Source organism: Gopherus flavomarginatus, chromosome 1 (assembly GCF_025201925.1).
Source record: "Gopherus flavomarginatus isolate rGopFla2 chromosome 1, rGopFla2.mat.asm, whole genome shotgun sequence".
Taxonomy (NCBI): domain Eukaryota; kingdom Metazoa; phylum Chordata; order Testudines; family Testudinidae; genus Gopherus; species Gopherus flavomarginatus.
The window spans coordinates 357,778,567-357,791,021 of NC_066617.1; the positions used below are offsets into that span (position 1 = coordinate 357,778,567).

Genomic DNA, 12,455 nt, shown 5'->3' on the forward strand with positions numbered 1-12,455 from the left:
AGAACTAAGTGCTTGATCCTGAAAGGTGCTGACCACTCTGGTCTGATCCAGCAGAACACCTAAGCATATCCTCAGCTTTAATCAAATGGAATTTGCTCACATGCTTAAAGTGTTTTGTGCTCAAATATTTTGGTGGCTCAGGCCCATAGTGCTCAGCACCTTGCAGAATTGATTCCTGAGATTGTATTTGTTTGTTCTAAAATGGATGCTCAAGTACTACAGTGATGTGGACTAGCTCTTCCAAGAAAACCAAATGGGAGCAGTGCCTGATTATTCAAAATGAAGATAAATAATGGCAAACTACAAATGGACTAAAAAAGAAATCAATGCTACAGATAATTTTGATACTCTCCGTTGTCTGTATTTAAAGCAGATATTTGCCCCCCAAAAAAGGTGATTCTGCACATTTAACGTGAGACATCTCTGTACTAGACTGGCTATAAGTTATGTAACTGATCTAGTGCCATTGCAATAAAATCAATACTTTCACACAAACTACGTATTTTGAACTCCTTTATATTAACCTGAATATCAAGGCATTTGTTTTAAAGACTCTTATTAGCTTGTTAAAGAATATAAATGAAATGGTGAAGAAATAAACTCCATAATGCAAATCTTGGATACATGACAATACAAGTGACAAGGGAAGAAACAATGTGTCAATAAAAGAAGTAGCGTAGACCAGTGGTTCCCAAATGGGTTTTGTGATTTCAGCCCCTGGGGATTAATGAAATATTACAGAGGGTTCTCAGGAAAAAGTTCCCTAATGGCGGACAGAGTTGTTCCTAGGGATCCCAGGCAGCATGGGGCCAGCAGCCCAGAGACCGTTGACTTCCAAGAACTAAGCAGATCAAAACAAGCATATCTATCACACTGAGGAGATTTAAACTTCAAGACTCCTTATAAGAAATGGAAAGGGAGGTGGATATTTTTTGGTGTTTTTAAAATTAAATAGGCAGCTAGTATTGTTTTTAAAATTATTATGAAGAACAAATTTAAGCTTTGTTGTAATGTGCGTTGTTTTCCTGGACTACTCAAGACCTGAATGCTTGTGTAGGAGGAACTCTTTGAGTTGTCTTCTTAAATACCTTCATGCTGTTTCACATCTGATACTCCTTGATGAAACATAGGTGCCTTGTTTTATAACAGACTTATTCAAAGTGATACAAGCTATGAAAGTGAGATCTTGGAAGAGAATTGCCATTTTCATAATGTAATAAAAATACTGTAATGATAAATAATTAATAGTGTGTAATAAGCATGTCATAACAAATTTTATATTTCCAAGATCACTGCTTTTATAATTTATACTCAGGTAAAGGAGAAAATCCCTGGAAATATTCATTTTTAGGAGGGGGTTCGCGAGACTTGACATTTTACTGAAAGGGGTTCACAGGTTGTTAAAGTTTGGGAACCACTGGCGTAGACAAAATGCAGTTGAATTCAGTCAGCAGTACTCTTGTTAAATGTAGCCGGTGTAAGAAAACATCAGGAAAAATCATAAAATCTCTCATTTTATACATCTTACTGCTGTTAAAATTAGTAAGGGTATACCTACACTTAATGCTACAATGGCCCCCACTGTAGCATTTCAGTGTAGACGCTACCCACATTGACAGGAAGGAGTCTCTTATGAGCATAGGTAACCCACTTCCCCAAGAGGTAGGTAGGTCAGTGGAAGAATTCTTCCGTTGACTTAGCGCTATCTACCCTGGGGGTTAGGTCAGCTTAACTAAGCAGTTCAAGGGTGTGGATTTTTCACACTCTCCAATGACATAGTTAAGGCAACTCCAATTTTGTAGTGTAGACCAGACCTGTGTGTGCATGTGTAGTGAAGTGGCTAGCGCAGAATGCTTTTAGAAAATACACTGAAGTTGTGTATAACCAAATTATTACAAGTAAACATACATGATCACGTGTTAAAAACAAGTTGATCCCTGTGGTTCTTGGACAACAAATCACAAATTTTATGGAATCTCTGACATAAATAAGGATTACTTTGAGGGTCCTGTGGCATTGCATTACTAATAGTCAATTATATTAAAATAATGGATGCTCTGAATTGTCTATAGCTTATTAAAATGGTGAGGCACAGGGGTTTTGCTGCTTGATAGTGCCAGGTTGATTTATAAATCACAGATGATTTGTAAAGTGGTAGTGTCCCTATGGGTGCACCACTCTAGGAGTCTTCATGTCCCTGCACCTCAGATCTGAAATTTTTGGTAGCAATGTCTGTTTGGCTCTCACATGCACTCTCCCCATCTTGTGCTGTGCTCTGTTGCTGTATAGCATTGTGTGAGTAAACCATCCTCAGTTGTTTCTCAATTGTCCTTGGCCGCAGACTGAGCCTTAGGAGAGCCCGTTGACAGAGATTCTACTCAGTGTTTTTCTTAATTTTTCCTTAGTAGTAATAGAACTTCAGTTAGTGTCAGTACTTCCTTCTTTTCTTTTCATTTCATAAATATATATATATATATATTTATATATATTTTATTTTCCTTGTAGAATAGTTATCTCCTTAGTATAAATTAGATTTTCCTAGCTCTTCCTGTGTGGGAAGTAACCCCTGAAAAGGGTATTCCTAGTTACCCCATGTCAGGAAGCCATTTCTGTCAGCGACACATTCCTGCTGCATTTACTGCCCTCTCCAGTGCAACATCAAGGATCTGCAACCTATCCTGATGGACAAGAAGGAATCTCTTATCAGCATAGTGGAGATTTGTCTCAAAGTAAAATCTGGAACCAGAAAGAGCCATGAACTGAAATTAAGACTGCTCATGATGGAAAGCTCACTTTGACCAACCCCGACCCTGGGCCTGGGACCCACTCCGTAAAGCGGTCCCTGTCAAGACTGATCCTGTCTGCATCTTTGGATCAACACCCTCCAGTGGCTTCAAAGAGGAAATCCTCAGATTCCTCTCAGGAAGTCTTGAAAAAACAGACCACAAGTTCCTGAGCAGGGAATTGGCCAAGAGAGAGAGGTCCCTGGCACAGTTGATAACCTGTGTACTAACTGACCCATGCCTAGGTACCTATAAGGCTGCAAGATCCTCCTGTACCAGTACCATGGGTAAGCCCAAAGACCCTAAGAGGGCGGCTCAGGCAGAATGGTACTGTTGGGGGAAAGGAGTGATTGAAGACAAACCCAGTTCCTCTAGAACGGCAATAATGGAATCTTCTAGACAATCAGTACTGCATACGCCAGCATCGCAAAAGGCTGTGGCGACACCTGGTGGCCATTCCTCTCAATTCAGAGAGCCTCTGGTACCAACAACTCTCTCCGCTTCAACGACACCTACTCAACTGACCTCAGTGCGTCCTGATAGTTTTTCCAGTACCACAGGAATTTCGGTTCCCCAAAGACTTGATGGTCTCAGATATCTGAATCAGCCTTACTTGGCACTGACGTAACCATGGTATGGGTTATGCCTAGCTCCCTGGACTTCCATGCAGTACCAAGACATTCTACTCCACTTTCCATGACTGCTTCACCTGTCAAGTGACGATGAGGAAGATGATGGGGATGGACCTATACTCAGTGTCATTCCAGGGTTCTACCTTACAACACCAGGGAGCTAGCTGGGTGGAAAGTCGTGCATTTTCAATCTATCCTCAGAGAAGAAGTGCCCACCCAGTTGGTATGGACATCCTCGGCTGCCTCCACCCATACCCTTTCTCACCACCTCAGTGGCCATATTGGAACCCACAGGTGGCATATAGACAACAGTTTTTGAGGAACTCTATAGAGCTTGAGGAAAGCAATTTCCTTCACCTTCAGTAGCCAGACCACCTGATCCTCAAGAGGAGACCTTGGGTGACAAACATTTTCTCATCATCTCCTGTTAAGGTGGTCATGCCTCCCCCACGAACTACAGCATACAACTTCAAGCAATTTCAAGACCTCTTTAATAGGTAGCAGATTAAGAATCCTGCTTAATGAAGTCATAATCTCACAGTGCAAACTATTTGACATCATCAGCAATGATTCCATTCCTCATCAATGAGGCACTGCTTAATTGGGTGAAAACTGTGGCAGACATCATCCACAATACCCCCAACATGCAAAAGGGTAGACAAAAAATATTGTGTCCTCTAAAGATGGGGACTTTTTTATTTTGTCATCATCCCCTAATTCACTGGTCATTGATGCCGTTAATGAGCATGGCAGGCAGCATCACACTAAAATGACACCATACAATAAGGACTGGAAATAACTGGATTTATTTGGATGTAATACAATTTAAGATCGCAAGCTATCAAGCCCTTATGCCAAAACACAGTCATACCAATTATTCAAAATTAAATGCCTTTATTGAACACCTCCTGTCGGATCAGAAAGAGCAATTCCCGGTGATCATTGCTGAGGGGTCAGCTCCTTATGAAGACAGCATTGGAGGCTTCTCTAGATCCTGCTAATACAGCTGCTCGTTCCATCTCCACAGCAGTTGTCATGAGGAGAGCATCTTGGCTTCAACTCTCCACCTTTCCAAAGGAGGTATAAGCCACAGTGGAGGACCTCCCCTTTGAGGTATCTTACATTTTTTGCAGAAGGAATGGATGAATCCCTCCACATACTAAAAGATTCTAGGGCCACACTATGTTTTCTGGGTGTTTACATGGCTGCCCAAGAAAGAAGACTCAGTAAGTACCAGACAGCACAGAGATCCTGGCCTACACACTTTTCTCCTCCTCAGAGACATTATGATCCTGAAAGGAAGAGGCATAGATTACAAAGTCAGCAACCAAATGCCCCACAATCATTCACACTGCAACCTTATGCATCCAAAAAACAATTCTGATGTGTTGGTCGAAGCCCCAAGTTTCCACACCAAGTCTCATATGCTCCAATAATCTGAACATCTCCACCAGTTCGGCAACTGTTGTGATGTTACACCCCATATTCTTCATGGAAATATGGTTAAGATAAAATATGGCCTAAGATATACTTTATGCAAGATAGGTCTTGTAAGGTATAGTTGGAAATGATTTGTTGACTGTGGTTATCCAATATGTATGCATGTATAATTTCTGTATCTAAAGTTAGGAATATCGACTATGTAACAATTACAACTGTGTGTGTATTTGGGAGACAGCCACCAGACAACAGGCCATCAGCTTTGATGAGCCTTTAGGAAGAAACAATAAGACTTTAAAGATACTACTCTCTCTCTCCTTCCTGAGAGGAGTCCTGGGATATAGCTGTGACACTACTAGGTCAAGTGGTCTTGTCACCTGGTACTAAACAGTATCTTGGACTTCTATCAATTTTCCACTAAAAGGAGGAGGAGGTCAAGATTGGAGAACAAAAGATTCCTGCCTTACATAAATCTTATTTAAGGCTGGGGAGTAAGGCAGACAGGACTCTTCTCCATTGCCTTCCTGCCCAAGAAGAAAGAGTGCTGAAAGTACTCAAAGAGCGACAGGAACTAAGCTGAAGGAAAGGCAAGGGCTCAGTCCAGACTGAGACAGAAGAGTCTAGTCTGTAAAGAGAAATAACTGGAAATCTAAACTGAAGAAACTCTTCATCCTACTTAAAATCAACATTTAGGGTGAGAAATTACACTTTGAATCCTGTTTCTTTAGTGAATCAAGCTTAGTTTGCATGTTTTGTTTTATTTGTTTAGTAATCTGCTTTGTTCTGTTTGTGATCCATTGTAATTACTTAGAATCTGCCTTTTATAGTTAATAAATGTGTTTTGCTTCTTGAACTCGGTTTGTGCAATTTCTAATTGGGAGGGCAAGAAGCTGTGCATTTCTCTCTACATTGAGGGAGAGGGTGAATTTTTATGAGCTTGTGCTGTGCACATCTTTCTATATTACACAAAACAATATTATCTTGGGTGTACTTTCCAGAGGGAAGCTGCACTTGAGTGCTGGGCAATTTCCTAGCTAAACCTTCCCATGGAGAGCTGTTTACAGGATTCTACAGATGGTGCGTCCCTACCTGTATGTGTGCTGCCAGAGGCTGGAGAGTCTGATTCAGCAAAACAGGAAGAGGGAGCCCAGGCTAGTGGAGCAGGCAGGCTCAGTGAAATCCCAGTACTTCAGATGGCATCCCAGAAGTGGGGTCCAACCTGTCACAACCGCCTTGCTTCTTTTTATCAAAACTGGGAGAGTATAACCTCAGACAAGTGGGTACTAGAGATGATCGTCAAGAAATATTCAATCCGTTTTACCTCTTTCTCCCCTACTCCCTCATCCTCCCTCCCCGTCCCTCTTCGTGGATCTTTCTCACAAGCACCTTTCATGTTAAGAAATGAACCACCTCCTAAAACTAGGTGCTATAGAACCAGTTCCCACCCAACACAGAGGGAAGAGGTTCTATTCCAAATACTTCCTTATACAGAAAAAGAACAGTGGTTGGAGACTCCTTCTGGATTTTTGGGCACTGAACAGATTTGTAAAAATATGTTTCAAGATGGTTACCTTGGCATCAATAATCTCATCTCTGGACCCAAGGAACTGGTTCTTGGCCCTCGACCTACAAAATGCTTACTTTGATAACAGAATCCACCCATCCAAGAGGAGGTTCCTAAGATTCACTCTAGGTCAAGATCATTTCCTATATAAAGTGCTCCCATTTGGTCTATCGTTGGCATCCAAGGTATTTTCAGAGGTTGTTTCTATGGTCGTGGCATACCTTCACAAACAAGGTATTATGATATTTCTGTATCGAGACAATTGCTTGCTCAAACCACGTACCTTCACCAACACCTTGCAAGAGATACAAAAGTCTATAGATCTGTTCCTACAACTAAATACCCAAAAGTCCACTTTGACGCCTAGTGCAACAACTGGAATTCTTACGAGCCAACCTAGATGCAGTGGAGGCCAAAACCTTCCTCCCATCGCACAGGTTAAACACTTAGCCAGCTTAATTGTGACAGTTCAGGCCAGTCTGCAGATCTCAGCCAAAACTTCTCTGCAACTACTGGGGCACATGGGGGCAAGCACATTGTCTTCAAAGGTGGGTCAGACAAGTATCTGTCCCGAAGACACAATTTAAACAAACTTCTATGTCCTCAACAATCAAAAACTTGCTTGACTGGTGGGCAGATCCTCACAGTGTATGTGTGGGAGTCCCCTTCAGTCAGCCACCCCTATGGTTGATTTTGATGAAGGGTGCATTCCTTGTGGGATGGGGAGCCCACTTGGACACTTACACAATTTAGGGAAAATGGTCCCCTCTTGAATCCACGCTATGTGTCAACTTCTTAGAACTCACAGGAGTCTTCTCACACGTCCTACCAGTGATCAGAGATGAACATGTAAAGACTGAGAGACAAAATTTCATGTATGTTCTGCATAAGCCACGAGGGAGGAACAAGATCACATTCCCTGTGTGCCAAGACAGTGAAAATATGAAACTGGTGCATTAATCACCAGATCGGCATCACAGCAACCATCTTACAGAAGACTACAGCGGATATTCTGAGATTTTCCCAAGATCCAAAGTGATATTTGAGAAAAAGAAAAGGCCAGAGTTATTCTTGTAGTTCCAACGAAGCCAAGGCAGACATGATTGCCATACCTTTTGCAACTGGCAGTCTGTCCATCAGTTGGTCTCCACTCCATTTTTCATCTTCTTTCTCAAGATGCAGTCCAGAGCCATCACTCAAATCTGCAAGTTCTCCAGCTCCAAGCATGGCTCCTCATTGGTTCCAAAGATTAGAAACGAACTGTTCTCTGAGGATAGATTTCAGAGGGGTAGCCATGTTAGTCTGTATCAGTAAAAACAACGAGGAGTCCTTGTGGCACCTTAGAGACTAACATTTATTTGGGCATAAGCTTTCATGTGAAGAAAGTACTGTTACAAGCAGAAAAATAGCTGCTTGTCACACATACATTCAAAAATGGAAGAGATTCCAAATCTGATGTGACGCAGGACAGTTTACTTCTACATCCTCTCCATTACTGGAAATCAGACCTATCTCTAAGCTTGGTAAAGCTACATCTCACAGTCATTAATAATTTCTGCTGGAAGATAGATGGTCATTCGGTGTTGGCTCATCCTACAATGAAAAGATTTTTTAAAGTATGGGTAACCTCTACCTTTGAATCAGAGATTTTACACCAGTATGGGACCTTAATCTTGTCTCAAGAACTTGGTGCCACCCCACTTGGTCCAAAATAGCTCAGATTTGGTGACCTTCCAGGCGTGCAACAAAAGACACCTGTTTGATAGAATTTTTGGAGAGGCTGTGTTTCTCACAATGGTGAAAGAGTGGGAATTAGTGTCTGTAGGTGTCTAGCTGGCTCATTTCATGTGAAATTATTACTTTAATGTTGCTGGGATATTGTTGTATTATCAGTGATGTATTCGGGTACCTAAAGCCTTGGATTGATGTCTTTTATTTTAAATCTAAATGCAAACCTATTTGATTTATTTAAGATCTTGCTTTGTTTTTAGTTGTGAAACCCTTGTTACATTGTTTTCAAATTGTTATGCACTTTAAAAAATTCTCAATGTATGGTTTTGTCTCAATACTTTTATAATATTTAGTATTAGGATTTATTTATGTTGGTTATTTTTAACTTTTGCTCTCCCTCTTCCCCCTTTTTAATAATGCAGTTCCAAAAGAGTTGGTAGAACTTCACTTGAAACTGATGAGGAAGATTGGGAAGTCTGTCACAGCAGACAGATGGGAAAAATACTTGATCAAGGTACAGTAGATTTCTGTTCTGTTACTCTGAATATGCTGGGATGTGATGAAATTTTATGTCAGAAATCCGTAGTATGAATTTTAGTGAACCTAGAGCTGTAGCCAAAATCTGTGTGCATGCCCAGACCAGAGTAGCTTAAGGTTCTAGTTAAACAAACTAATTTTCGGCCTGCCTGGGTATGCGCACAAATTTCTGAAACTAGATATCAACTTCTGCATGTAGAACATTGCAGACCTGCAGGCTCTATTACATGTGCAAGACAGGAGCAGATTAGACTATAAGAATTCTAGTGGCCAGTCAGAGCAGAGAGATTTCCATATTGATGATAATGTATCAGTAATTCTAATATGATGTAAATCCCTGTACTATAGCTGACAACCATATAGAGATTTGTATGCTTATTGATAGCATAATCACAGTATTCTTATTTATCAGAGTACCCAGAATTGAAAAACTGGGAAAAAATTGTAGTTATATGCATCAATAGTGGTACACCATCCCTTTGCTCTGACTCCAAGATGGTTCCAGGTATGTGCTCCAAGGACCTCAGCATTTAATACATAATTACATCGTTTTACAACATGGAATGATTGGCAGTCTCACATACTATTTGTATTACAGTAGCAGTGCCTAGAGGCCGCAACTGAGACTGTGATTCCCATTGTGGGTACATCTACATTGCATTATAAAACCCACTGCAGCAAGTCTCAGAGCCTGGGTCTGCAGGCTTGGGCTCATGCAACAGGGCTAAAAACAGCTAAAAGACATTGCTTCAGAACTCAAGCTCCAGTCCAAGCCACAATGTTTACACTGCTGTTTTTGGCCCTGTAGCATGAGTCCCACAAGCCCGAGTCTGTATACCCAGGCTTTGAGACTTGCTGCCACGGGTTTTAAAACACAGTGTTGACATACCCTGTGAAGTGCTGTACAGACATGTAAGAAGCAATCTCTGCTCCATAGTACTTGTAGTCTAAATAGACATGACCGACAAAGGGAGATGGGAAAAGAAATGGATGCACAGAGGTGAAGTAATTTGCCCAAGGTCACATAGCAAGTCAGTGACAGAGTTAGTTCTCTTCCTAATAGAACTTGAGTCTCCTGACTCCCATTCTAGTGCCCTAGCTGTAGATCGTGCTGTCTCTTAAGAGTTGCTCAGAGCTAGGAAAATGGAGATGATAGTCAAGATCCTGATGACTATCTTTCAGGACTTAATGGTGACATGCCCAATGCTTGCCCACTTTCACCTGGCTTTATCTCTGATTTTTGTTGATGACTTTTTTGCTTGCAGAAGTTGCACTGTTCGTAGATAAAACGTTGGTATTGCAACAAAATATTCTTCCTCTGTAGAGGTTTCAAGTTACATTCATCCACTAATACTAGTTAGTTTAATATTTTGTTTATCTGACAGATATGCCAAGAGTTCAACAGTACTTGGGCATGGGAGATGGAGAAGAAAGGATACCTGGAAACGAGTGTTGAATGCAAATTGGGAATTCTGAAGGTAATGTATTCACTATTTTTTTTAAAATGACCCTTTGAAAACTTATAAATTGCAGTAATTAAATGTATTAAATTTGGAGCTGATGTCAGAGCTTGTAACAAACTAATATCACCAATCGTAATTGCTAATGGTCTTGTTAATGGGGATAAGCCTCAACTAAATATGGTGTTTTCTATTTGTTTTCATACTTTACTTGTTCGTACTGAAATATATTTGTAGCTACAGTTCTGCCCCTGGAGGGTGTTTACGCATGCAGTATTCTTTTTTGTTATGTGCATGAGCTAGTAATGAAACAATTTTATCTTAAGTGCAAAGGTGAGAGATGGGGCTCATCTTCAGCTTTTCAGCTCATGAGATGAGGCAGGAGTAATGAGCCTCCTGTGTGATGGCTTAAATTACATGGAGTTTTACTGTAGACTAATATACTAAATAAATAATATCCATTGTTTAGCTAGGTCATTCACAAAAGGACGCTTCCCATGTATATTGCTTTCAGATGTATATAAAATACAGAGGTTAGAGTTTCAATGGCTACTTTTAAAAGAGGAAATAGAAACACCACTCTGTGCATGTGTGCTTTGGTGGTGGCTTGCTTTCATCTTCTGTGGTAGCTGTTGGAGTGTTTACTACAGTGGAACCTCAGCCTTGCGAACAGCAGAGTTACGAACTGACCAGTTAACCACACACCTCATTTGGAATTGGAAGTACACAATCAGACAGCAACAGAGACAAAAAAGAAAGAAAGCAAACACAGTACAGTACTGCGTTAAGTGTAAACTCCCCCCCAAAAAAAACCAAAAAAACCAAAAAACACCACCACCAAACCTGGAAAGCAGCATTTTTCTTCTGTATAATAAAATTTCAAAGCTGTGTTAAGACAATGTTCAGTTGTAAACTTTTGAAAGAAAAACCATAACATTTTGTTCAGAGTTACGAACAACCTCCATTCCCTGGGTGTTCGTAACTCTGCGGTTCTACTGTACAGTAAAGATGCCTTCATTCTCCTCTGTTTAAAGTTTACTGTTGAAGAGGTTTAACACCATTCTAAATGGCCACTAACAAGAAATTAAAAACTAATCTTTGATTTACCAAAAGAGTATAATCTGGAGAGACCTATGCATTGGATCCCCCTCTCTCTAGTTAAATCATAAACCCAAGGAGGTTTAAAAAGACAACCCAAAACACACACACAAGGTTTTTTGTGATATCTTGGTGTTTTAAAAGAATCTTTCTACTTTGCAATTTTTTTCAGTACCTCTGTGAGTGTCAGTTTGATGACAATCTAAAATTTAAGAATATCATTAATGAAGAGGATGCTGATGCTATGCGTCTCCAGCCAATTGGTCGAGACAAGGATGGTCTAATGTATTGGTATCAGCTGGATCAAGAACATAATGTGAGAATGTATGTAGAAGAACAGGATGACCAGGATGGGTCTTCTTGGAAATGCATCGTCAGGTAATTTTGTTCTTTATTTTCTTGTTTATAACTGCAAATTTTAAATGTGATTATCTGTGTCTATGAAGTTCAGATGTCAAATTCAATAAGTATCCTCTTTTCAGAGAGCAGTATTCCTGTCAATTTAATTATCTGTCTTCAGATATACACAGTAGGGAAAAGCACATGCACAAATATGATTTATAAAGAAAAACGGCTTGCTGGTTTGTAGGATAATAGCCAATGCATATTTCGTTCTATGGTTTATAAGAGAAACACCATCTAGATATATATATGGAAGTAGGATCAGGAGGAGAACTGTGCCCCTTGGAGAATGGTCCCACTATGTGCTGACAATGTGCTATAGGGAACATGGAGGAAGACTGTGTTAATTCTCTAACCCAGGGGTCGGCAACCTTTCAGAATTGGTGTGCCAAGTTCACAGTAATTTAAGGTTTTGCTGGCCAGTAATACATTTTAACGTTTGTAGAAGGTCTGTCTCTATGTCTATATTATATAAATAAACTATTGTTGTATTTAAAGTAAATAAATTTAAAAATATTTAAGAAGCTTCATTTAAAATAAAATTAAAATGCAGGTCTTAGCAATTTAGTGTGATCCTTGTCTGGGATTTCAGCCCCGCCCAGCCTGCTGCCGGTCTGGAGTCCAGCCGCTGGCCCTGCTCAGCCTGTTGCTGGTCTGGGGTTCCATTCACTCAGCCGGCAGCAGGCTGAGCGGGCTGGTGGCTGGCGGGGGGCTGAGTGGCTCAGTCTGCTGTCAGTCAGGTTTCTAGCTGCCGGCCACGCTCAGCCTCCTGCTGGCCTGGGTGAGCAGAACGCGAGACCGGCTGCGG

General features: G+C 40.7%; 1 protein-coding gene across 5 annotated transcripts in view; it reads left to right on the forward strand.

The window, feature by feature from the left end:
- The window catches only part of RSF1 (remodeling and spacing factor 1), a 131,926-nt gene that overhangs the window by 38,672 nt on the left and 80,799 nt on the right, over positions 1-12,455 (forward strand). For all 5 annotated transcript variants that reach the window (XR_007772577.1, XM_050940345.1, XM_050940336.1 and 2 more), the window contains exons 2-4: positions 8,573-8,664; positions 10,073-10,165; positions 11,418-11,623. Coding sequence is in view for 4 of the 5 variants with exons in the window: in XM_050940345.1 (XP_050796302.1) it covers positions 8,573-8,664; positions 10,073-10,165; positions 11,418-11,623 (391 nt within the window). In the remaining variant the exon portion in view is untranslated. The remainder of the gene's footprint in view (positions 1-8,572; positions 8,665-10,072; positions 10,166-11,417; positions 11,624-12,455) is intronic.